This window comes from Nothoprocta perdicaria, unplaced genomic scaffold, assembly GCF_003342845.1.
Source record: "Nothoprocta perdicaria isolate Ctin4 unplaced genomic scaffold, notPer1 scaffold_20, whole genome shotgun sequence".
NCBI lineage: Eukaryota > Metazoa > Chordata > Aves > Tinamiformes > Tinamidae > Nothoprocta > Nothoprocta perdicaria.
The window spans coordinates 5,780,061-5,807,708 of NW_020455205.1; the positions used below are offsets into that span (position 1 = coordinate 5,780,061).

Below are 27,648 nucleotides of genomic sequence, written 5' to 3' on the forward strand. Positions count from 1 at the left end.
AACCATCAGAAAAGGAAAGAGGAAGACAGCAAAGATGACTGTCCATCTCTGAGAGTCCGATGCAGCATCTCTGCTAGGTCTTCCTTTAAAGTGGTTACAGATAAAGCAGTAACTACAATAAAGAATGAATAAAACTGGCAGAGCTATGGAAGATAGTACCACATAATGACCGGAATCTGTGACTGAAGTTACCATTTCTAAGGGGAAATCTCACTGATATTAAATGTACAAAAGCATTAAAGGTCACATATTGGATAATAGTAAGTATAGGCGCCAGTAGTAACCATTGTACTTGTTAAAGGGGAAAAAAGCTAGCTTTACTGAAAGGACTATGAGAAAACATCTGCTGGCTATATCAAATATAATAAAATTAGGGTCTTTCCAACAAAAAAGACATTCGCAATGCTGAAAAGCAGCAAAATAGCACCTAAGTTTCCAAAATATTTCCCAGTGCCATAATGCTTCTCATCTGCTAAGTAGTATAAATTATTGGATGAAACTATAACATTCACCAAAGTAGAAGTATGAGCACATACTGATCAACAAGATACTCCTTTTTTAGGCAAAAGTAGACACTAGCTTCTTCTGAAAGTATACTATATTGCATAAATGTATATATATAACAGTATTCTTAGTGTTCTGTCTGTTTAGGATGGAAATTACTGTGAGACACTGAACACCTCCTAGTGAGAAATGCTCAGTTTGTCATTTACCTGGTTGTCTGGCAAGGCAGCCTCAGCTGGTACCACCACACAGATGGTGGTGCTTTCATCTTACTCTGGTTACCTAATATGACAGGATCCGATGGCAACACTCTCCAGTGAAACCAGCACAAGAAATGAACTACCAACAGGGCAATGGACCACTATATATTATTATAGATGTTAATATTCAATCTGTACTGTGGATCAAAATAGATGCCATCATGAATATACTTAGCTGGGTATATGATCGGGCCTAACACTGGCCTGAGCAAGGTGGTACCCTGGTATCAAGGAGTGAGACAGATTTAATGAATTTATATATAATCATAAGGCAAGTTCTTGATGCAGTTGAAAATTATTCTTCTCTCTCAGTTGCTTTCCATTAATTTGTCAATACTCTGTACTTTTTATCCCTATTAGTCCATATAAAAATCAATATGAATTTTGTCACTTAAAAACTGAGGATACCAATTCCTTTACATTTACTGTACCATGTCACTGTGAAACTAGCATCTTTTTTTTTTTTTTTTTTGAATAGAAATCCTCAGCTGTACTTATTGCTTAGCCTCTTTCAGGGTCTTACTGTAGCAACTGCATTTCATCTCACAGCAGCAACCTGGACTGCCCCTTGTAAGTTTTCAGAGCTGGAAGGCAGGATTTTGGCTCTCACATTTTGTATAACATACAAATTGTTATGCATTATTTGTATCAATAGGAATGTATATATCACATCAATAGGCTACCTTCCTCTTTTAAAACAGAGGCTGAGGATATGCTTTTCCAGATAATTTATTTTAGAAAGAGAATCCTATGAGTGCTTTATGACTTGCTGCCAAGCATATTAGATACTTGTATTTGAATCCAGATGAACCTGCAGTACTTAACTGAATTTGGTAAGCATAAGTACATGAAATCCAATACTGATAATAATTTATGAAGGTAAGAATACTGATTCCTATAATATTGCTAACTTAGTTTATGATAACATAATTAGTTACACTAATAACACTGCTTAGGCACAGTCTTGCTAATTATGATATTATAAATATTAATGATATCGAGCTTTTGTATTTGATTGCCTCTAGTAGACTCATTTATCATGGTATTTCCTTTTACTCACATTGTATTACTTTTTTTCTGTCTCTTTTTATGTTTAGTCTTGGGCACACAGTTACCCTGAGCTTTGGCCTAAAATGCATTCCTACCTTAACAATGGCGCAGCCTGGTTAACTTCGTATTTTATCATCTAGTAGCAATGATCCAGTGATATAATTCCATCTTAAGGGCAATCAAACACACAATTAGTTATATTCTGTATGTCTCATTCCTTTTAAATATCTAACAGAGTCAGTAGACTACATTACACAGGGCTTTGTTTTTCATGCAACCTGTTTCAAGTTAAGATTCCTTTGAATTATTAAATGCTTCCTTAAAGCATCTTTTCACACTACCTTTTTAAAGTTAATTATTGATGTAGTGACAAGCTGAAGAGATTAAGATTTTTTTTCTCATTCAAAGAACATTGGAAACATTTTACAGTGGTTGTCTGTGTGGCAAAACACAAGTGTAATACAGACAGAACACTAAATGTAGCTTTAAGGAAGAATTGCTAAAAACATCTGTTATGTGAGCTGTAAATGCCATGTTTATTTCTACAGGTGCTAAAGGAAAGAAGCTGGGCTATAACCCTTTGAGCCTGGCTTAACTGCTTAACATAAGTAGATGAAAATGAAACTGGTTATATCTTATTTTATTTTTAAGCCGTGCATCATTCAGAGCTTTAGGAATGGGATTGTCTTTTCACCTGGAAGATAACGCTATAATTTTCAGAGCTCCACCGAGAACAACAACAATACAGGAGTTCCTAATCTCTTACTAAAACCAACTCTAGTCATCAACAATGATAAGCAGAGATTTGGAGGCATCTGACAGGCCAAATCCTATTCTTTTGTAATTCTCTACCTTTTACAACACTTTCAACAGTGTTATATCAGATTTTTAGAAGGATAATCAATAGGCAAGATGTATAAGTGAAATCAGTCTTCAAAGTGATCCCCTCTAGTAACTAGAAACAAAAGCTGGGGCTCCCCGCTGTGCAGATATTTTGCTTAGAGCAGCAGGCAGCAGGGCAGCAGCTGGAAGCCAGCTACATCTCCCTGCTCCTTGGTGTGGATCAGCAGGTGCCCTGGTGCAGACACGAACAGTGCTGGGGCTGCTGGCATCTTCTGCATCTGGCAAAAACTTCCAAAGAGCTTGTGTGGTAGGGAACTTCGGGAGCACAGCGGACAGATGGTTCAGGGATTACCACTTTAGAGACACCAGTGCTTCACTGCAGATGTCCTACATTTAAATAAGATGAGCAAATATAGCAAATTATTCAGTGTCACTGTTCCTCATCTGTAATACCCCTGCTTCACAGAGGGCTTTGGGAGCCAACATACATGAAAGACCATGAGATGTTCAGATGCGATGATCTTAGGACCATTCCTACCTGAGCCAGTGTTCCAACTAACAGCTCCCCTGTGCCAAAAGCTGTCTCAGCTGGTCAGATCTAGTGCTAAGAGGTTTTTTTATATCTCCAGAATGTTGTATCATACATAGCTAGATGCTCATCCCAGCACAATATTAATATCAATGTGAATCAACACAAGTTTCATTAAAACAAGCAATATCAGAACTTATTGCATTTGTACATATGCATAATTATTTTACATAATGCACTCTTTTTAAAGACATGTCACAATAAAGTGGAGAGCTCATATGTATAGTAAAAAGGTAATTCGATATCAAGCAATTGCTAGTCTGTCTTCTTAAGATGCCCTCAGACACTTGTTAATACCTAGAAGAAAAAAGACTTGGTGATTAATTTTGATAACTACAGAGCTTAACCAAGGTAATTAGGAGTAACTACACACCACAGTTATGCAGCCTATGTCAAAGCCATAAGACATACAGTCATTACACAGGGAGAACAATGAAACAACATACCTTTCCCATCAGATCAGCAATTCTAGGTACTGGTTTTCCTTTCTGATGGCAGATGGTAGCAGGACTCTGTCCATTCCAGTCTTCAAGTTCCTCAATACTTTTCAGGTAGAGGAGGGCTCTCAGTCCAGTACAGTAGTCATCAATAACAGTGAAATCTTGATTCTGGATTGCACTGCACACCTGTAAAATCAAGTTCAGTTGTCAGCAGCATTCTGGCAGGGGAGCACATGGAGTTAGTAAGCTTTTTAGGTCACTGATCTCCAGCTGAACTTCCCTGCAGGGTTACTAAGAAAGAACTATAAGAATTCAAGATGCTAATTGGCTGCTTGACCCGATGTCATGTCAGCCCTCAGTGAAGTTCAGAAAAATATGGGCTGAGTAACAGCAGTTCCACCTAGGCTTTCGAATCATGAGGACCATACAAAAGCAAACCTGTAAGCTCAGCCTCAAGCGTGCTGACCTCGGTGTGCCTTCCTGGGCCCAGGTGCCAAGTGTAACACATTTGCTGGTGGCAAACCAACAGCCATGCTCAGACAATCACCTTCATGCAGACACTTGCTATTTCCATGTGTGCTCTGTTAGGGTTAGCACTGGTTTATCCAACTGGGCCCTAGTCAAGCAAATCTCAGAATGGTTGAGGTTGGAAGGGACCTCTGTAGATCAGCTAGTCCAACCCCCCTGCTCAAGCAGGGTCATCTAGAGCACGTTGCCCAGGACCCTGCTCAGGCAGCTCTTCCTCCAAGTATGGAGGAACCACAATTTCTCTCAGTAACCTATTTCAGTGTTTCATTATACTGAAAAAAAAAAAAAAGCTCTTACATTAAATGTGATTTCTTGCATTTCACTTTGTGCTCATAGTCTCTTCCCTGTCACTGGACACCACTGAGCAGGGGTGAGCACCGCTGTGTGTGGAACAGCAGTGACCCTCTCCTGGCAATTGCCATGAGCTGCTCAGGGACAGCGAGAGGCCAGGCTGCTGTGAGCACAGCGAGCAGCACCGCTTCACAGCGGCACAGAGCTGCGAGCCCCACTCTGCAGAGCCTACCTCACAGCACAGACCATCCCAGCCTCCAGTCCTGCTTTTACTAGGCAACCTTGGGGACCTTGGTCATATATAAACCCCGGCACGTCCCCAAACAACTGTCAACATGTGAACAAACAATCTCACTCAGCTCTGAACCCTTCTCGTTAGGCAACCCCTAGTCAACCACCAGTAAATAGGTGCAGGGTTCGTTGAGTACCAATAATTGTTAGTCCTGATTTGCCAGTGCTTTCAGCTTCTGATACAGCTTTTATTCCAAAACAGTCACGCTCCTTATGATACATTTACGCACACACACATCACGAAGACAGGAACAAAAGAGCTATTTCAGAACAAAATATGTGCATGTGCACAAACATAGACAAACTTCTTGGACATGAAAACGCACCTCATAAATCATAATTGGTATCAGCACTTAAAAATAATTGTTTTGCCCATTTCGGAAATGATAACACAAAGCTCAGTTTTAAAGACAGTTTTAAAGACAGGTACACTTTACTTTGTAAAATACCATACACTACACCTGTACAAAGGAAAACCAAGGACTAACTACAAAATACATAAAAACATTTTCTCTGCAACATTTACATAACACTGTTTCTCTGCAGAAGCAGTGTGGGCATTAATTAGGTCTGCTAGGCTTTCCATAGACTTCAAGACTTTTTTTTCAAAAGAATTATAGAGACGTTCAGAGTAATTTCCTTTATAGGTTATTTAACTACAAATCTCAATTGACACTTATTTAAAACCTCTTTGTTCATAAAGGCATTCTCTTTTTTTATTAGCATATAGGTAAAACTTTCTAACTACTCTTAAAATATATATATAAAACCTGTAAAACCACAGTTAAAATCCGTATCATGTCACTTGAAACAAGTTCAGGTGCTGTTGTCAAAATCACAGAATATTTTGACAGGATGTATACACATGAGATACACTGGAGGATACCTGTAATAACCTTATAAATAAAGAGGCTTTTACTGTTTTCCATCTGCAGTGTTATGAACTGCAATAATACAAAACTGTGCACATCACACACAACATCACACTAAGGCACCCAGGGATCAAATCCCAGCTCTGTAAGTATTTCACTCCTTGGTTTCCCTGGGAACTCAGGGAACTCCAGAACTAAAGGTAAAATGCATTTTTTTTAACAATGTAAAATGATTGCATTAAAGACAAACACTAATACTATTGGAAACGGAAGAACCTAGAAACGGAATTAGCAAGTGTTTAAAGGTGATTCTCCTCTTCTGCAGGAGCCACACAACTACGGTGCCCAGGGTTGCAGTAATTACCTACAAGCACGACTTTCACCGCAAAAACCAGGTGCTCATTTTCACAGGTCTTAGAGCAGAAGAGATTCAACCATAGAAAGCCACAGAACCAGTTCTGCCATGTTTCCAGCAAATCTGAAAGCCTACTGAACTTAGAAGCATCACGTCTGGCACATGTCAGATGGCTACATTTGGGTTGTAGCTCTACAGCATCTTCCACAAATCAGTGCAACAGGTTTTGCTGCCCTTTAGATGGGGCTGAACAAAGTCAAGGCATATGGTCCTTGTGTTCCATCACAAGGAGGGAGCTCCTAACATCGCACCTGGCTGCCTCTGCACCACCAGTTTGAATGGCACCATGCTCTCTTTCAGCCCCAGAGCAGGGAAGAACAACAGAGCAGGTGAGGGCCAAACTCCCTCTCCTGGGAGGAGCGCAGAGGAACTGAGCCAACGTGTCCCCACGTCACCACTGCCCTCCCTGCCCGCCGCCCTGGGAACAGACCTGCTTCCCACCCTTACAAAGCTGCATGTTCAATACCGCCTGTCGCTCTCAGCAAAGGAAGAACAGTCCAGGTGTGGATTTAAAATTAAAAATTTAAGATTTAAAAGGGAAGAACCATTGATTGCTACTTCCTAGCATTTAATGTCTCATTAAAGCACCTCAGCAGAAGATAACTGTGAGCAGGGCACTACATTAGCAGCTGTTGACGTTGTCCTGCAGCCCCCGGGGAAGCAGCACCAACTCGGCTGAGGCATCATGCTTTACAGGTCCAACACTGAAACCTGCTTCCCTTGTGACACCAAAATGAAAGCCTAAGCCTGAGTGCAACTCGTAACTAAGAGTATAGAAAGGTTGCACTGGATCAGAGCAGAAGTCTGTGCCACCAGAAGCTGCTTATGGAAGAGCATCAGAGCAGAGCAGAGCCCGTCTGATACCTTGGTGCTGTGGCCAGCAGCGGTGCTGGAGACAGTGCCTGTTTAATATCCCCTGCGCTGACATAATCTAGGTGAATCAATTACATCAGTGAATTAGCAGTCAGCAGGGCACTGACCCAAGCTTGCACCTGCAACGTTTAAGCAGAAAATAGCGTTTCCTTCACTGGAAGATGAAAAACAGGCACTGTGAGCAGCCTATGGGACACACAGTGAGGTCAAGACAAGAATGAAGTTGCCAACTGTCCACCAGGTTTGAATTTGCCTCTAGTTTTGAACTAGAACTTGGGCTAGAAGAGAATGACTATTTTTCTCTTGCTTACAAAATTAACATTATTCACATTTTGCTTCTGTTAGGGACAGAATATTGCACAAGCTTGACTTTACTGCACTGCCAGACTACGCTACTGCCTTGGCAGTGTAACTGGTCCAATTCCATTTTAACATCCCATCTCCCCCTCTTCCAGCATATCCAGATTCCTTTCTTCACTTCTGCAACTGCCCCTCACATGTCACAAGAGACAAACAGGCCAGCACGTTACACACAATCAACAACATCACACTCTTAATACTCTGAGATATAAAACCGTTCCTCATAACTTAAAATTTTAATGTTTACGGATGTGTCTGAGGTCCTAAAAGACCCAGTGCCTGCTTTGCTGCTGGTAAATCAAACATACACCATATAAGCTCGCTAGAGCCTGGGGATGTGAAATGAATCACGGGCTTAAGCTCTAAGTAAAATTGCTCTGCAACATGCAGCAACAGGAGAAGCACTATTCAAAGGTCTTTGCTGCTGTCTTGCATAAGAAATGATCTATCTACTCTGTTGCTAAATAAACATAAAAACTCAGGCTGGCTTTGTTAAAGGATCTAGAGCCATTGCAAATCTCACTGGAGGAACTGAAGTAAATTGTCAGCACATTATTATTGTATAAAAAGGAATATTTACCAGTTATATAAATGTTTTCAATCATTCATATCCACCTGAAACTTTTTAATTTACATATTACAAAGAAAAAACTTACGAGTGACATGTATTGCCAATGTCAGTTATAAAATACTGCAGATGCCTTTGCTTTTAGTTGAATCATCACGCAACAACCACGCCGACTGAGCTGCAACGAAGCCTTCCTGAGACAATGCCAGTCTCAGAGCCAGTCTCAGAGCGCTCTGCCCATGGAAGAATCTTCCCCCACTCAGGCCTCCAGGAGCAGCAGGGGAAGTGCTGGCTCACTGCATCACTTCTGGTTCTCTCGCTACAGGAACGGTGGTGGAACCTGTCCCAGCTCCAGCCTATCCTGCATGGATGACCTGTGCTGTGCACACACAACCCTGAGGCTGGAAAAGCCTGAGGCTCTTCCAGCTAACTGGATCACTCCCTGAGCAATTTCCATTCAATGCTGGCCCTGCATCTTCCCTTTGGAATCTCTGCAGGACTCTGTAGAAGAGAGAACAGTAGACTGAAATGCTACAAAGCAGAAAACATACATCCTCCTTCGGTGCCTCTCCGCTCTCTCTAACCCCTGGGCCTTCAGGTTTTACCTTCTCTCTATGATGCCTAGAACTGCCTGGTAAAATCCCAGCTGGAAAGGTAATGGTAGAGGACAAGGTGCCCCAAACACACACCAGTCCCTACCTGCATCCTTCCTATTGCCTCAGCACAAGGGACTTGAAGCAGATTGAGACATATTCCTATGAGCTATGTACTCCTCCTGTGCTACATTCCCCACGCAAGAGAGAGCTGTCTATAACACAGCTAGTGCTCACACTACTGGAGCTAACGGCTGGAGCGGGTCAAAGAGTCCAGCCTGCTCCGTTGGTAGCACGTTGCTCTCCAGCTCTTGGCAGGGTAATTAGATCTAGGAGGACGCGGCTGCTGCAGGGCCTGGCAGCAGTTGCCCGTCTGTCCTCAGTCACAAATCACTATTGAAACTCGGTGCCAAGCATGAACTCATGGCAGTGAGCTCAGGAGACAATAGCTCGCAGAACAAAAATATTTATTTCCCCTCCCAGATATATGTGTTTCTGTCTCCAGAATATGGGTGTAAAATAATTGTCAATTTTCTGAAAACAGAAGTAGCAGGATGGAGGCAGATGGGTGGTGGAGATAGGCAGTCTGGAAGAAGATTGATGGGTATATATTTGTATATACAAACGCAAATCACATAGCTTGACTGTTCTACTATATTAGTTTCCATTTGTTGTAACTGTACAACATGAAAGCAATGATGTCCTCGTATACTGCATTTAGTGGTAATGTAACGGACTACCAAAAAAAAAAAAAAAAAAAAAAAACCCACAAAATCAAAGTAATCAAAGTGAGAGTTTCTAAGTAGTTTCCTGGCAATTGAGACAGCAGGCTCTTTCATCTGTGCTGTAACTGTGGCAGTGCATTGATTTAAACTCCTTCTGAGATTTCAAATGCTTTTATATTCTTAGGTCTCGCTGACTGCTGTCTCTTTGCTTTTTTTGTTTCCTTCAAATGATAAAATTCTAGCATTTAGCAGAATGCCATCTTGCTTCCCCCCAAAGACAGAGACTTATTTTAGCTTTAGTTCTAAACTGCACAGGATCTCTAAATAAAATAGCTTTCAAAATGCCATGTTGCTAGGAAATCAGCCTTTGACTTCTATGCTTTCTAATATTCTCACTATAGCAAGGGCACAAACAACCACTGTCCCTCTGAGATACCTGTGAGAGGCTTTACAATGGATTAATGGTTTTGCTTTTGCATTAATTCAGTTGCCTTCCTTTGAAATATTTTACCCAAATAGTATTGAAATATTATGCCCAAATAGTAGGGAAGAGACTTATTTAGCTGTTATGATTTTATATGATAATATGCAAACAATTTTAACATTATTTATCCTTGTTTTACACAAGCTTTCCTTTTCTATTAGAATTCTTCCTAATTACTATTAAAGACATAAATCCACCTTTCTCTTAGAGAAATGACTATGAATGACTCTAGGCTTTTTTTTTTAATGTATAGTTGAAGCCACTGCTCTTCAGACTGTGTCTGTTGATTAAGACAAAGACAAAAAATCATAAAGGAATGCAAAGTGCTTTGTGAAGGTCCCTAGTCATACCCAAGTGCAAATATACATACATATATATATGGGTGCAAGCTGACAGTCTTAAAAAAACTAGTTTTATTGTTGTGCCATTTTAATCTGTGTGAGACATACCTACAACTTGTAAAATTTACTCCCAGTTGCAACTAGTAAAACCTTGGCTCAACTCTAGGGAGAAGTTTCCAGGCAGTGTCACGTGCACGTGGAAACGCAGGCTTTCCAGTCCCCATGAGGACTCAGATGTGCCCAGACCCACAAAGTACAAAGCAGTACACACTGGCTGGCTGACTTGAGTGCTCATAATAACGTGGAAGGGCTACCATGTGAGCGCGTGCACACAAATAAAGTCTTTGAGAGTGGCTGCTCTAATTGCAATCTTCAGGCTACTCACGTTCATAGAACGGCTGCCTTTTTAACTATGGTTCCTCCTACTCACATCCTGCTGAGTTCTGACTTATCAGTACAGAGCCTAAATTATCCCTTTCTATCAGCAATTAGTACTTTTGCTGGAAGCTTGCAGGATTAAGAACGTTAGGGAAGTGGAGTACCAGGCAATGTGGTGCACTCTCCAGAAAAAAAAAAAAAATATATATATATATATATATATATATTCTTTGTTTTAAAGGACAATTCATAACTAAGAAAAAGCTTCCCAAATATTGATACAGTACAGATGGAATTATTTGATTTATTCATGTTAGTCATTTAAGAGGCTCTGGCAATACAGGTTAGCAGATGGGATGTTACTTAACAAGGCTTCAGACACTGGATCAAGATGCAGGAATGATTTACACACTGGCTGATAGTCTTTTTAAAACTTTAGAGTAAAACAATATACATGAAGTTATGAACTGCTTGTCCAGACTCCAGCAGGGCTTTCAGGAAGCAATTTGAAGGAATCAAGTGTTAGTTTTATGAAATAAACTAGAAATAAACTCTAAACTGTGAGAAAAAACAAAATAGTCATAATCTGAACCCTGAACTTGAAGTGCTAAAGACTGCACGGCTTACTGCTGTCACCAGAGGGGCTACATGGAGAAAAGAATTTAAGGACGGTAACAACTCCATGCTCTGCAGGGTAGGCAACCACTCGCATGCACTCTTAAGAAGAAAAATGACCCAATGGTCTGTGTGGGCAGATGCCACATAGCTGATGGTAATTAAATATTTTTGTTATTTTATTATGCCTCAAGAGAATTCATCAGACAAGTAGGAGGTAAAGCATCACGTTAATCAAAAGTATAGCCTAATGCCTTTGAGTAAGAGAGCTTAAAACAAGGCCAAGTTCCCAGCCATGAGAGACCAGCTTTGGTAAGCTCTAATCTAGGTGCTCTAGGGTACCCTGCTTGAGCAAAGGGGTTGGACTAGATGATCTCTAGAGATCCCTTCCAACCTCAACCATTCTGTGAGTCTGTGATCAGTTCTTGGAACTGAGCAGTGGATCTTCCTGCAGGAGGTGGGCGCACACACCAATAAATGAGTTGATCATGATCATCTTTCCCAAGAAAACATGTATGATTTCACCTGCCTTGACCATTGAGCAGGGGGGAAAACAGCCTCATAATGAGTCATCTACAGGAAACTGTATCAGCATACTATAGATCTTTAGAGTGAAAGACATCTTAGAAAGCAGATGATCTTATCCTGCTGTGCAAACAGTCGAATCACATGTACAAGCTCTCCAGATGTCCTTAAATACATGTTGAATATCATTTCATAATTTAGTTTGTTTATGAACACCCAAAGGTCTCCCTTCTTCTCCCTTCTCTGACAAGTACCATTGGGGAAAATGAAATCCTTCAGATCTCTCAACCGTTCTGCAGCAGCTAGGACAGCATGAATAGCTGTACCACGTGGATGTAGCTTTACTGGGCTGATTTCCATGGCCTGCATCCCCTAAAGCCTCCAAAGACAGGTGTAAAGCAGGGGTCAGTTGCTTGGCAATGCTGCTTTTATCCAGTTGATGCATTTGATGCAACTATCTGCTGGTATCAATGCTCAGATCTGGTGACTTGATATTAAAGGTCACTTAGTAACACAATAGATTAAGTCAGAAGTTATTAGCATTTTTTAAGATTTTGACTAAAAATCATAAAATCTTACAGATGCATTCAGGAATCATATCTTCAACTACAAAAAAAAAGATGTTCTGAAAAAAATGTGTGTTAAATGTTTCAAAATTGTCAACATGTACAGTTTGACAACATGGAATGCAGTAGCTTCATCTAACATGAAAATGTCTGATTTGCTAAGTTAATTGGAATGAAAAGGTTAAAATTAAAATATTTTTCAAAATGATCAAAACAAAATTCTGACTCATACAAATAATACTTTTCTTTAAATATGTTAAATGCACACTTTTCTATTTTCAGACTTCTGATCATCAGGTTAACATGGAAAAGTTCTTTCATTCTTAAATTTTCCTGTGACAGAATAACTACGTCCTGCTCATTGACTTCTCCCTATGCTGCTCTCCTGTGGCCACTCATACCCCAGGAGAACAAACCTATGGGCAATACACAGGGTCATTAATGCATAACAGATCCAGGTTAAAGCTTCAGAGTTTTTCACCCTCAAACACACTGAACCATGCACAGCAGGGACTTGAACCTAGACCTATTTTGATGAAATGAAATTTGTCAATGAAAAACAGTTTCCTGCAAAAAGTTTCCAGCAAATTCTAATGAGTACCATCCACTGAGCGACATCCTCCTGTGACCAGAATTTTGAAAGCTGAAAACCTCTTAAAATCAAAAAAAGCAATTTTTCCATTCTGAAACCTCAGTTCAGTCCTGCAATGATTAACCCCTCATCCTTGTGAGTCTTTCCTTTAGTACTCTCACATTTTATTTCAGCTAAAATTACTTTCATCCTTTATCAGCTTGCCTGTACAAATTTGCGCAGCAGTTGCTGTGACCACTGAAGAGTGAGATTCATGCGAATAAAACAGTTCTGACCCTCTGAGTCCTTCGTATCTGAGATAAAAACCCACTTCCACATTTCCCTGGGGATTGTTTTACCTATCTCTGTCCAAATAATAAATATCAGCAAGAAAACAGTGACATAAGTCAGATATTGAGGGAGGTTAAACCCATTTTTAAATGTACTGCAAGCTTCAGAAAAATGGCTTCTCTGTTTGTTTCCTTCATTCAAATTGCATGGATGAAAGGACCTCTCACCAGAGATCAGACTGTGTCAGGGGACTCTTGTTGCAGCTAGGAAAAACACTTCAAAAGGCATCAGGGCTCATATTCCCAGATTGCCTCCTCCCTCCAGTGCAGAAAAGAGTTTTCTGCCACTGGGAAAACGGGCAGAACGGTCACCTGGCCATTGAGTCCAGCTCCACTGAGCACCACACGGGGTCTGTCCCAGCCGCACAGAAGCAGGTGCCTATGTGCGGACAGGCGCCAGGCCCATTCCTTCTGAGCACGCAGTGTCTTCCAGTTCTTTCTCTCCCTTCTTTTCACTGCTATCTACATCCCATGACTGCAAGATCAACGGAGCTGCTGTGATACAAAATGGAAAATTTCTTACATGCGTATTTTCTTTGTAGGACTGACGGCGTTTTCAAGAAAGCTCTGACGGCAAAGCCTTGCAAGCCTCAATGTTTTGCATTCTCTCTTTTAGGAAAGCAAGTCCTCTATAGCTAAAACGAGTATAATTTAAAATACAATAGAGAAAACCCCATGAGTAATTCTTGAAGGCGTCAGTAACAAACTCAGCATTTTTTCCACTGTGCTCATCCTTTCAGTACCCAACAAGGACAATTTCCAGTCACACAGAGTAACACGACAGGGAAGGGAAACTGTCTACAGCAAACTATCCTTGTGTCTCAATACAACTTCAGCTGAGCAAAACTACTTGTCTACAACTGCTTTGACACTCAACTGAGCTGCTTTCACAGACTCATCTCCATGTTGCTTTTGTTTCGTTAAACTATTAAACCAAACTCAAAAACTCATCTGATGTGAACACACATCAGGTGGTTTTATCTTCAGGGAGGGCAGTTCTCTAGTTGTTCTCATAGCATACAGGGTCTAATTAGTAGCGTGAATCCACATTAAAAATAGCAACTGGATTTTGGAAAGAGAGGCTGTGGACCCTTGGGAGGGAGAAAGACAGACTTTTGCCAAAACAACTATTCTCTCCACATCTCCCTCAACCCTTGAACTTCTCATGCTACTGGACCTGGTGGAGAAGGACTAGGGACTTGGGCACAAGGGGAAAGAGCATGTACAGCTACACAGGTAGAGAAGGAGTTGCTGCAAAGACTGGGATGGGCTGGTACAGGGCAGTAGTTGATCTGAAGCTCAATTGAGACCTAATTGTTATTAAATAATTACTACCATTCAGTGATAGTTAAACCTACTTTGCATGAGAATCCCTTGTAAGAATGACAAATAGCAATTGTTACAGAAAGAGCTTGAACTCATTCTTACAAAATTATGAAATAACAATCCTATCTATACCGACTTCATTTACTAACTGGTGAAATGAGCAGAAAGAAAGGAAAGCTAAGAGATAAATCCCTTAAGCAGTTCCAAATAACAATGCAGAACTACTGCAAAACTGCACCAAATAAAAGGCATTAGCTCAGCTTAGTCTGCAATTTAAAGAAGTGGTGATTTGGGTACTCCAACTTTCCATTAAAAATGACAAGATAATAAAATTTAAAATCAATAATAAATACCAGTTACAACCTGTTTTCTTTTTATCTAGTGATAAACAAAAATGTTTCTAGAGTTTGTCAAATTCAGGTTTCCACTGGAAGGAATTCTCACAGAGAATTCTGACCAGCAATTAGGCACTTCCATCTCAAGCATTTGCAACAGAGCAGGTGTGGCAATCCTCTAATGACCTCTTTTTTATTAGCAAAGATAGAAGTTGGAAACAGGCTGAGTTTCTCCAATTAGCACTAAGCTAAGAAAAAAGCAGAAAATAATGGACGATTTATTAGAAATGATCTCAAGTCTTTTGTTTCCTGTTCATTTTTCTTTTCATTTTATTTTGACATGTTCAGGAAAGTCTCTGATCTCCCTTTTGTTTCCCTCGCTGCCCTAAGTCTCAGCCTGGCAGAGAAGGGCCGTTCCTTTCAGGGCCACTTTCAGGGGGATGTTTTCAGGCTCGCAGTTCTGCGGGCGCCCCCTCTAATGACACCCACCTTCCAGCAGCTCTGGAGCTCTAGACTCTGAGGTCTAATAAGATGGGACTGCCAATTAAAGCCCTTCCTGTGGCTGACATTGTCCTAACGGTGCCTTCCCATATGGAATCTTGGAGGTCTAATAAAGGGGAGCTCATAGTGAGCTTTTTGCTACACTGAAGGAATGCAAAAAATTCTCTACCTGGCTTTTTGTTTTCTTCAGAACTTGATAGATCAAAATACCTTCATTCTTCTGACAGACGGCAATGAAAATGGCCACAGAGCTCAAATGTAACTAAGGCTATTCAGAAAAAAATACAGCACACAATGTTTCTTGGGGAACTGTCCAGAAATCACTATTTCTATCTGAAACTATGGTCTATTTGAATCAAGTAACTTGCATCTAGAAACTAGTTTCGCCTTAAATGGTATTTTCTTAAAACTGTTGACAAATGTAAAGAAGCATTCCTTGAATGTCATCTCACATTATCTTGGTGGTCTTCCACCATATCTAACAAACCATCCTTCATTTACCGCAATTTAAGAGGTGAGAGAAGATTTAGCTCTGACATTTCAACTTCTCTGTATCATGTAGAGCCCTGTACAGGAAAATTTTGTTCTTCTAGCCTCTGAGCCACAACCTGTGCCAGAAAATTCATGCTGTTCCCAGCTTAATGGACAGAGAAGAACTCTCTAAAGGAAATCTTTCTGCTTACATAAAGCCAAGTCTGCAGCCTCTGTTGTCTGTGCAGGGCAAGGGATTAGCAGGTCAACTGCTAATCGAGGCAGGAGAAATCCAGTCTCGTATTGCTGCACCGATCCCATCACATGCTGGAGTTGGATCCAGCTACCTGACATGATTCTCCTTGCACTGAAATTATATCCAAAGACTGGGCCCTTCCCAGCATTCAAAATCACTGTTACTGATTACAGAATAAAGCAAAATTCTTCCAAGCATCTTCGGTATAAACTTATCCTGGAAATATAAAACATTGGGCCTGCTTTACCATCGAATGACTCCTTGATATCAATGTGTTTTAGTTTTTTACTGTGCATACCATCATACAGCATAAGATGCAATTCCTGGATAAGAATTCTTTTGGCCTCATCTAGTCCTCATTTAGTATCAGTGTCTTCATTGACTTGAAAGGACATTGAGATGGACTTTAAGGAACCCTAATTGATAGCAATGAGAACCAGCTCTCTATCTTGCAGCTCTGTAGCTATAAAAAAGATAGAGAAATTACATCAGTGACCTTAACGAAAATTAGAAATAATTTAAATGGGGAAAAGTATACTAAATAACTAGTGCACATTTACTTCATGTTGTTGTTGAGATCAGGACAGAGAAAATGATAACATCTGAACACTGAGATGTTACCTAATGTTTACGAAATAGTAGTGGTTTTTCCTAGCATTTCAGTGATCATATTTTCAGAACCTTGCTTTTATTTTCTGATACCTAGGGTATACTACACAGAAAGCTTCCTCACAGGGCTTTACATTTGCACAAATGCAATAACAATGCCCTCTCATGGTTCAAGTTCCCACTATTTTGCGCTGGAAAAACTTGTTTATTCAAACACAAAGGGCCATCCTGCTGTTATAAAAACCCCCTCAGTAAAATGCATCAGCATAAAGCTTGCTGGAGAAAAAACATAACCCGACTGTCCGGAATTCCCAGAGACACTGGTTCCTTGAGGTGCCAAAAACAACTCGCCTCATCCCGCTGCCCTCCTCCCTTGCCAGAATGAGGGCAAACCTGGTGCTGGACAGGGACAAACCAGCGCCAAGCGGCGCCGCGGCACCGTTCTAGCCACGTGGCTACATAGACAGAGAGCTTCACGGAGCCCAGCCGGGCAGGAAGAGCGGGACGCGTGCGTGGCCTCTGTTATCGGGCAAGGATACAAATCTTCCTGAGCAGAACCCATATTCTTTTCCAATTAATGACTCATATGAAGGATTAACAAAAGTATTCTAGGGCAGAATATAGAGTTAAGAGAGTCTACCATGAAAAATGCCTACTTCAGAGAGTACCTCTTTGTTCTAGTTTTCCTTTTTTTTTTTGTTACATCTGCTAAAAATAATGACTGCAGAATCTCTTTCAACAAAAGGTCATTTATGTCAATGGACAGAACACAGAGGATCGGATCACCTGCGGTAATTGCAAATTAATGCTCTACTGCTAATGCATTAACTACACTATATTGATCTACAATTGAATCATTCAGGCTACTGTGAAGTGATTTTTACTTTAATATTTTTGCACTTTTATTGCTTTTTCCATAATGCATTTTCTCTTTCCATTGGAATTTTCTATAATTGTCTCCACTTTTAATTTCCTACACTGAAATGACTTTGAAAAATATATGTCTACTTCAAAGCCTGGCAAAAACTTAACAAACCATCAGTGTGACATGGTAAATCACATATATGATGCAAAAGATGCAAAAAAAAAATTGAATATGCTTCTTATTTTGATAAATTGGGGATAAAAAAAACTCAGTTAAAAGAAAGACTCAGACTCACTGGGAGCCCAGAGTAATGAACTGTACCTCAGAAAGATGTAGCTGGAGATCTCTAGAGCTTTGGATATGCAAGGAGTACAGGACTGCGCTCTCCACAGATAAAACTGTTATTTTCTTTTAATTTTATTCTTGTACTGAAAAGGGATTGGTGAATTTGGGTGCATTACAAAAAAGTACAGGGCTAGGAAACCAGCTGAAGAACGACTGAAATGTACCTACATTTTAAATGCAAAAAGCATTTTTTTTTTTTTTTGCAAATGCTTCAAAAGTACAGAAAGAGGAAAATACTCTGTTCAACTGTTGTAAATTTTATTCTCAGATACTACTGACCAGCTAGTTATCTACACCCACTGCAAGACTTCTTTATGCATGATCATTTTGTCAGTAAAGACGTTAAAAATGTTGCCTTCCATCCACTAAAGGACGGGATAAAACACACTGAGTTACTACACACATTGAATATTGTAACTCTTTGCATGGACCATTCCCTAATACGCTTGCTTAATATCACTCGATTTTGTTACAGCATATATTAAAATATGGCTTACTGTGCGACTCCAGACGTGTATATCTGTGTAAGTTGGTTTTGTCAATGGAAAATAAATCCCCACATTTTAAAAATAAAAGCCATTGGAAAAAATAATGGAGAAGTGATTGTGGTGAAATAGATGCAGTGAAAAACCTGATCCTGCTTTTAATGGCGCTACATTTATTATTCATAAACCTCCTTCTCCAAGACACAGGCCCCACTGCAATTAAATCAACGCACAGAGAACCTTCAGATTTTCTCAGCTCATCATCATCATCTTGCAGCAGGGAGGACACAGGACTCCCTTCTAGGAAAAACAAAGAGGAGACTAATGACCACCCAAGTGTTGCTCTCCTAGGCTCTAACTAGGCTTCAAGGATGGATCAATACAATCTGTGCTGCTTGGCATTATCAGACAGAAGTTGTTTAAATGCTGGACGAACTGACATTCCTCACACCGTTAAAATACTGCTAAAACAAAAACATCCGAGTAATATTCTGCGTAGCAGAGTGGTGATAATGGAGGCAGTAACAACCTCGAGGTCATTTCAGCTGCAAGCAGATGAGCAGACTATTGCTTCCTCAGAGCAGCTGAAGTGCAGAGCTACAGACCTGTCCAAAACCTTTGCTGTACTCCTGCTGTCTCCCAAGAAATCTCTCACAGGGAGGCTTCACAGTTTTGGAAACATGATGTAAGACCATAAAATTGATAGTACTGGATCAATTCATATGTCCATTCAGCACCATCTCCAAGTATGTCCAAAATAAATACTTAAGACTAATGAAAAAGACTAATGAAAGCATACATGAAACTACAGAGGTTTTGACTAGTGAGGAAGAAATGGGGCATTGGTACAAGGTGGAAGACCTCTCTCACAAGGGTCAAGGAGAAATTGAGATTCAGGGAAAATTGTTACAGGTGGATGTCTGCATGACCTAGATAGGAAGGAAAACAGCTTCAATTCTCATAATCATAACTAGGCTCCAAAGGTAACCTACGAAGATGAGGTTGTCTTGTTCTAGCTATCACCACCTACCCAGTCTGACCAGCAAACAGAAGTTTCACAGCAGTCTCTGTTAAGCATATTCCTTATATGGCTGTCCATAGAGATGACCTGTTTACGCTCCCTTCCATTTGCCTTTCCTGAGATGAGGGAATTATTTATTCATAATCTTGCACTGACTTTATTAAAGGTTTATTTTTAAATAAATGTAATTAAACTATTTCAGAACTTGCCTGCACACCAGTTTTAGAATCCACTTATCTGAGATTAATATAAATGGCCTCTCTATTTTAGTGAAACAGAAATAGCCCACGCATACTGAGGATAGGTTTGAAACAGAAGAGTTTAAATCAGTTAGAGAGCTGATTTAAGTTAAACTGGTGGAAAGCCGGAGGTGCCGGACAGAGGTTTCTCATCATTCCTGAGAAAAATCTTTGGGAAAGAGTCAAGTTTTATATGTTCCCTGAAGGGCAGAAGGCTAGCGTAGATGCACATCAAGAATAGTATAGATGAAAGTGAATTCTGGAAGCCACTTCCAGAGAACTTATTTATTAGTAAAAGAAAACAAAAATCAAAAATGTTTCATAAATCCAAAACTCTTTCTTGAACACTGATTGGGATGGTTCATTAAATTATGTGTGTACTATGTTCTATGAGTGTTCCTTTGCCAATTCTGTTTTTTTTTTTTTTTGTAGACAAATGTTGTTCTGTAACTTACATCTTTGTTAAGTATTTACACGAAAGAGAGTTTCAGACCATTATGTAAGAAAGGCAGATCTTTGATCTATTAATGGGAAAGAGAAAGTCTGAAGCATTCTAATGAAACTAAACTAGGAAAAAAAAGGCAATTATATTAATAAAGTTAATGACCATAGTGAATCTACAAAGAGGCAGGAGCCTTCTCCTTCAGTCCTCACGGATGCTATCTTCTATGTATCCATGTGCATTTAAAAAAAAAAAAAAAAGAAGTTACGTTACCAAAATGTTACATTTGCCTAGATTTTTTTTTTTTTTTTTGCAACAGAGTAAACAGGGAACTAATCTCAGCAGTCACCATAGCTGTGCAGTAATGAAGGTCACAGTGAACCCAATTTTTAATGTCAAAGTGGACTGGGGAAATTAAATCATCCCAGTTGCGTCACTGTGGAGTGACACAAAGCCAATATTCACCAGACCCACAGCTGCAGTTGTCTATGCTGGGAATTACACAAAGGGGGACTAATATCTGCCAGAATGGAACTATATATAATGGAAAAATATAGTGCAACTACCATCTGCTCTATATCAACCAGTCCAACATATACGACGCTCACAACGATGCTCTAAACATCTCAATTAGAACAGGTAAGGGGCGATTTTCACCAACTGCCCATAACAACAGATCACCAAAGCTCCCTTTCACAACAAGGACTAACAAACCATCCCAGCCTGAACCAAGAGAGCCTCAGCATAGCCCATAAAGCAAGGCAGGCAGTGTCAACCACCGCATCCTAACCACCACCTCAGTCCAAAGGAACAGGCTACAACGTCAACACTTTATCTAGAGCTGTGTGCTTTCCGTTATAGCAGACACACTTAAGAGACACGGGATGCCTGCATGAAGAGCTTCTTTAAATTGATTCCCTGTGGGATCAAGGTAGTGCTCCTTGAAAACACCCGTCCTTGGCAGCCTCTTTGCAGAAGACAAAAACTGAGAATAAAGGAAACAGGTTGGGAATCTCAAACTTAACCCTGTGTTAAACTTGTTTGTGTGATGAAGAATAAATGCTTAAAATTTAAATCCTACAGATTAGAGGAAAATGTGCTTACACACTCACAGCTAGTCTTTTCCCAGATTGGTTTTGTGACACCCAAAGTGATCTTTTGGCAACTCCTACTACTCCATCTGAAGTGAATGTCCCTTAGAAAGGAGCATAGAGCTAAAATACTTTTCAATGGTGCATTAAATCCACTGTGCCAGTGTCTGAAAGGAAGTCTTTAAGATACATTATGACTTTAATTATAGACATTTTAATTTACATGTTTTAAAGGGGGTGTAAAAAGAAAAAAAAAAAAAAAGTACCTGTAAAACAGAAGCGCCGCTGTGCAGAAACTGGAGCCCACTTTCGGCAGAGTCGATTCCTCCAGTTGCTAAGATGGGAAATCCTGAAAGAGCCCGGGCTATAGCAGACACTGCACGGAGGGCAATGGGACGAATGGCATTTCCTACATAAAGTCAGAATATTTTGTTAGGAATGTCAGAATATCCTCCGATGTAATATGCACATCCCTCATGGAAGAAACATTAGGGACTAATGTCTAATTCTGACAGGCAGAGATGATACTAATTTATAAACCAACACGTGCTGAGTTTCAAGTGGTATCAATACTTGTATTATTAATTTGGGTGCAATAAAATTGCAGAAACATTTGGATGAACAATGCAAAGGTGGCTTGAATTTCTTAGCAGATGCTCAGAACAAAGACTAGCAATGTTTGAAACCGAAAGCAGTACTATCCCATACCACACACAGCAGATAAAAAGATCTCCATTTCTACATCAAGAACCAGTTTGCTTTATTGAAATGCACGTTGCACAAGTATAAATGCCCAAGTACAATGTCCAAGTTTCTTTGTGTCTCACTAAATCATTGTTTAAAAGACTTATTTCTCCTGTACATGACATTTCATGTACCATTTGGTATGTTTCTACTTTGGATGTGTTCATGGATTACAGCAATCCCATAGGTAGCCACCATCCTTAGCATGACAGCCACAAATCCCAAAAACATACTCTTTTACAGATGCATCTACAAGATGGGAGTTCACATTTCCAACGTGGCACACACAAGCTGAGTTAGACGACTCCCTGATGCATTTACAGGAATTACCATTAAAATCTCAATACACTAGGTCCATACCTGTTTTGGCTCCAGCCTACTGGTAGTATGCAACTATTTAAAATATACATACAGATACAATAAATATCACCCAATACCTGATGTCTGCGCACATTCATCTTTTTAGTTTTTAGGCTAGTTGACATTTCTTTAGGCAGTTTTGTATTGTTAAAAATTCCATCTTATTTGGAGAACTTCTGGATAATTTTATGTAGTCACTGGAAAACAACATACTACTGTAACGGAGGGATTCATCACTCCCAGAGGAACTGGCTAACTACATTAGGAAACATTAGGGCATTTTATGTTGTGTTATGTAACTTGGGAAAATATCATGATATGAAATCCTGATACGAATCCCAAACAACCCTGGCTGACTGAGCTCAGCATCTTCCCTCTCTCCACCATCCACGTCGGCCGACTTGGGGCGTAGGGTAGGTTGTTTTCTGCCTATTAATCTTTCATTTGCAGAAAGGGGCAGCCTAACCCAACACAAACTAACACTGTGTTTGGCGGCGGGGGGAAGGGGACAAGAAGCTAATTGATGACAGTTAGAAATCTCATAAAACACTGCCTTAAAGAAGCTAAGATCAGAGCAAAACAGATTACAAAAATAAGCTGGAGAGCAACTTTCCACTGGACACTAATGAACATTTACCATAATTTGTGCTAGATCAATAGTAACGAGTTTGAGAGGAAGAGAACAAATCTCTGAATAAAGATGATTGCTGTTGTTCAAAGAGCAAATATAACAGAACTGATGGCCCAGTCTTAGACAAAGACTTCATACAAAAAACAAACAAACAAACCCCATACTGCTTACCCTTATGAATTTATAAAGTCCTTTCTGGAGGTCATGCACAACAAGACATATGTTATGCAACCAAAACTCCTGAAAATAATCTGAATGAAAAACATCAGTTCATGACATTGATACTTCAGGTGAGCCTAAACCTTCCTATACTGTTTTTACCTCCAGATTCTCACTGAGCTGTGGGGTAGCATGGTGCTTATTTTAAAAAGGTTGAAAGAGCACAAAAATTCATAGATCTGAGCTCACGTGCCCAAAGGGAAATTTCTCCCCAAACTGCATGACTTAAAACTACTCTCTGTCTTGAAGCACAAAAGTTTACAAGTTTTTAACCCCCGTGTAATATCGAGAGGTGGCATTCAATCAGTTCCTAAGCCTTACAGGCTCCTCACCTGGTATCTTGTAGTAATAAGTTACACAACAAAATATTCCCAGAATATAATTGTTCTTTTTTTTTTTTTTTTTTCAGTATGATAACTAGTGATAAATGATCCAGTTGCAAAAGCCTTCCATTAATCAGTAATTCAACTAAATGAATATAAAATCATTTTGAGTGAGCTTTTGGTGAGAGCAAATAAATGGCTTGACCACCAAAGGGTTTTCAGTCAAAGGATCATTGATGATGTGGATGTCACTGGTCTTCCCAGCAACTTTTCTTTAGCATTAAAGAAACTGGTAGAGAAGGAATGTTTTGTTAAGGGCTGAAATAAAGTTTGAGATCTAATGCCAAATTTTGAAATAGCTGTAAGTACTATCACGGATTTGCTGAATGTTGTCTGATAAATCCAATGATACGTAAGAAGTTGAGATCCAAATCTTGCAAACATTTGAAAGAGAGCTGACATGCTAAAAAATAAGCAGCCACAATTCACTTGGACATGTTGGGACCTGTAAGGCCACTGGTTCAGCACCAATAGCCGGGAAAGTGCTGATAGGGCACTCTTGATAGCAGCACTATAGCTGCTGGCAGACACTGCAGGTAGTTATCATTTACCTCACTGTAAAATAATGAAATTTAATAAACAATTTACCCAGGCCTCAGGCAGGGCAACAAGATTTGAAAAAGACAGACAAAAGAAAAAGTGGCAGAGATGACATTTGAAAACTACTTTTCAAGTCTCGCTACAAAACCAAATATCTTTACCTTATAATTAATACCTTTACCTAATAACTAATAATAATATACCTAATAACTATATGATGAGAAAGTCTCTGATTTTTTTTTTTTCCTTGTCATAAAAGTTTACTTGATTTTTTTTTTAAGTAAATCAGATTATTCCTGCCTAATATGGATGGTCATTGAGGAAATGCAACAATAGCAATTGTCGATCGATTGCCTCTTCCTGCTCCATGCACGCAGACAGAGCTGGACTGGTAGCCTGCTAGCAGCAATACCTCAGTCTAGTTAAGCATTGGTTTGGTTGTTTATTTTCCTTTGGAAGCAGAGAACCCTTTACCAGTGCCAGAAGACATATATTTTCCTAAGACTTCAGAAGCCCTTGGAGTCCCCTGAAGGACTCAGTCCTGCCAAGTGCCAAAAAATGTTGACTAAATTGAAACTTGAGGGCCAGATTTAAAGCCTTTATCAAGGAGAATGCTTGGTGTTAAGCATCCAGAAAGCCAGCAGAATTGCTAGTTCTGAGCAGAAACAGTTCAGATCAGCTTGATCACAATGACCTACTCTCCCCCCAAATCACTGTTCTCAGTAATCTTGAATTCTGGCCTCTATTCTTGCTTGCAATGCTGTGTACCAGTGTGGCAGCATGAAGAATCTTTAACACACACCTACAGTAGCAATGAGTCTTTAGGAAAACATGATCCAGGTGCATTAAAAACAACAAATGAAAAACTCAGATAAATCATTTTAGTTGCCAGTACAGAGTCTGAACCTTGAAACTGTCTGAATGGTCTTTATCAAACTCCGTATCAGTGAAAGAAACGGATTTACAAGAAAAGCAAACTCTCATACATAAGGTTAATATAAATGCAAATTTTTGTATCTATGCTTAGTAGGTGGCATAAAATTGAAACTGGGTCGTAATTCTCACCATTTTGAGCAATGTAAAAGAAAATTTATTTTTCATATGCATTACATTATATTAAACTGCAGTTCTTCTTTATAAATTAATGTCAGATTTCTACCACAGAGCCTACATATTACAAAGAAAAATAAACTGATATTAAGCATAGACATTATTGTGATTAATAAATAACTTTATGCTCCTGCCGTTAAAAAAAAAAAAAAGGGAACAAAATAATCTAAGCAACATCTCCCTCTCTGTCTCTGTAAATACATTCTCAGAAGACAGCTGACATTGTTATCTCCCCAACTGTTAAAATTAATAAAACTAATGACAAAAGAAACCAATGACAGCAAATATCAGACTTGAGAGGAAAAACATTACGCCAGGGAATTGATCTGTGAAAGTTCAGGCACTGCGGATGATCAATTCAATATTGCAGAGAGTAACTAGATAAGAAAGTTGGGGAATTAGGGCAAAAAAAAGCAAATAAAGAAAATGTAATTCCGCACCAAGAAATTTACTGCTTCCTAGTGCCAGCGATCTAAGTATTTCATATATATAATTTGTATTTGTAAATAGTTTAAGGAAATTATATGTTATTCATCTGCATGGCATTCCTTTCGATTGCAATTATTCTGTATGTTTTTTCTCTCTCCCACCTGTAGGTGGCCATCATAAGCTATACTTATCAAATAACTCATTAGCAGGGTTTTCAATACTGTCATATCCAGATAATTAGCAATTTATTTAAATAACCAATTTCTGTGGAAATAATTGCCATGGAATGCCCTGAACCTACTTTTTATAAACTATAATAAAAGTGTTAAGATAATCCCTGACATTTGCAAATGCCATTAGTTCACCTTTCCTTTTGATAGTGCCATGGCATTATGTTTAAACAATTACCCGATAACGCAGCAGTTTAATGAAACAGTGTAGCAGGCACATCCTTCAATATGGCCAGGGAATGCATTTATGCGCAGAAAAAAAATCCAATGAACAGACATGTTTAGAGAGAAAGACTTCACATAGCTGCTACAAAGTCTCCAAATGGGACATATACTAGCCAGTGGCCTAAGAAGCACAGGAGGTGCCAGAGCAGCAAGTTCAAGCTGGACCTTGCTCTTACTTCATGGCGCGCAGCTCCGCGTTTCTGACGCAGCTCGGGATCTGGCAGACAGACCTTCCCCTGCTTCCTATCTGCTTCCCAATCTGTTCAGTCCATCACTCCTATTAACATCAACAGCCACTTGCCAAATTCGCTAATAAATTACACGCTGTGTACTAAGGCACTGGGTATCCCGACCCAGAACTTTTCAGCGTGTATTTCTGCACCAAACGGGGCACGAAAGGGAACGTTGGTGCGACGGGAATCCCCTACGAGCGCTCAGCACCTGCTGGCAGCCCGGCCCAGCCGCCGGGGCTCAGCTCACGCTCTCAGAGTGAGATAAAAATTGGTTCAAATATGCAGAATCATGAACTCACTTTGCCACCTCTGGCTCTTACTGTGCTTGCTTACTGCATTCTACCCATTTCTGTAATTACGGCACAACCATCTTGAACATTTATGGTCCGATACACTGGTGGGGAGGCTAATATTTTCTCTAATAGTTACTTCCTTCTTTTTTGTTTCCAAAGCTAACTCTTCATTTGACTCTTTATGAAATGCCTGTGGCTTTGATTCCTATTACGTTTGCCAAAAAGGAGTAATTACTTCACTTCCTGTTTCCTTCGAACAAAACTTCCACCCAAAATAAGAAAAGGTAGAAGATTCACAAGCACAGACAAAAAAAAAAAGTCCTTTTTAGGGTTTATACTTACTCTTCCTGGATTTCTACTGATGGTTATTTATGCTCTTTCAGTTGAAAGTTCATAAAATCACCAGAGTTCTTTTTTAATAAATGTTTAGTGGTCATAGGAGACTCCTCTCAATTAAAAATATTAGAACTGGAGAAAGAGAGACAGAGAGAAAATATTTTTTTTCTTATCTGTAAATATTATTTATCCAGAAAGACCTAGGGGGATTTTCACTCATTTCATACTCCATGAGGAAAAATTGAGAGGACAGATATAAATTGTTTTGAATTTGCTGGAAGAGCTGGTTAAACATTTTCAAACAAAGGAATTCTTTCATTGAAAATTACGGATCCACAAGAAATCAATACTTTTGGTGATCTGCATGAAACCCAGCAAAACATTCAACATCAAAGCTTATCAGATAGTCATTATTTTGTTTCATTTATGTTTCCTCCTTTCGTTTGACTTCAGGCTAGAAGATCTGTCAGAAGGTCCTTTAGACAATCTTTAATTGGCTAAGTACATATATATTTTTTTTCCCCAATTGCCTCTCTACAGCTCATCTTGATGACTTAGAGAAGTTATCTGGTGCTGCTGCTGCTAACAGGCAAGCTGAGCCTCGGGTACTCTGGAAGCAGGTGAGGTGCCTCTTGTACAGAATTCTGCCTTTGAACTAGGCCCAAACATGCCAGTCACTGAGAGTGACTGAGAGTGTAAAAAAATAAAATAAATATTAACAATGTCATAGAGTAATAAAATCGTAAAAGCAGTGCTAGTGACTGAGGTAGTTTCCCAGTATAACATAAGGGAAAAAAGCCACAGGAATTGTAACTGCACAATTGCTAAAGGAAAGACCATTGGAGAAATACTGTCCGCAGCTCCCAACAGGACAGTTGGAACCATCACAGTGCGACA

General features: G+C 39.7%; 1 protein-coding gene across 1 annotated transcript in view; it reads right to left on the minus strand.

Annotated features, from left to right (window-relative positions):
• DPYD (dihydropyrimidine dehydrogenase) overlaps positions 1–27,648 on the minus strand; it is a 277,603-nt gene that overhangs the window by 35,810 nt on the left and 214,145 nt on the right. The window contains exons 19-20 of the mRNA XM_026038025.1: positions 21,285–21,427; positions 3,693–3,872 (exon numbers count right to left, since the gene is read on the minus strand). Coding sequence (XP_025893810.1) covers positions 3,693–3,872; positions 21,285–21,427 — 323 coding nt within the window. The remainder of the gene's footprint in view (positions 1–3,692; positions 3,873–21,284; positions 21,428–27,648) is intronic.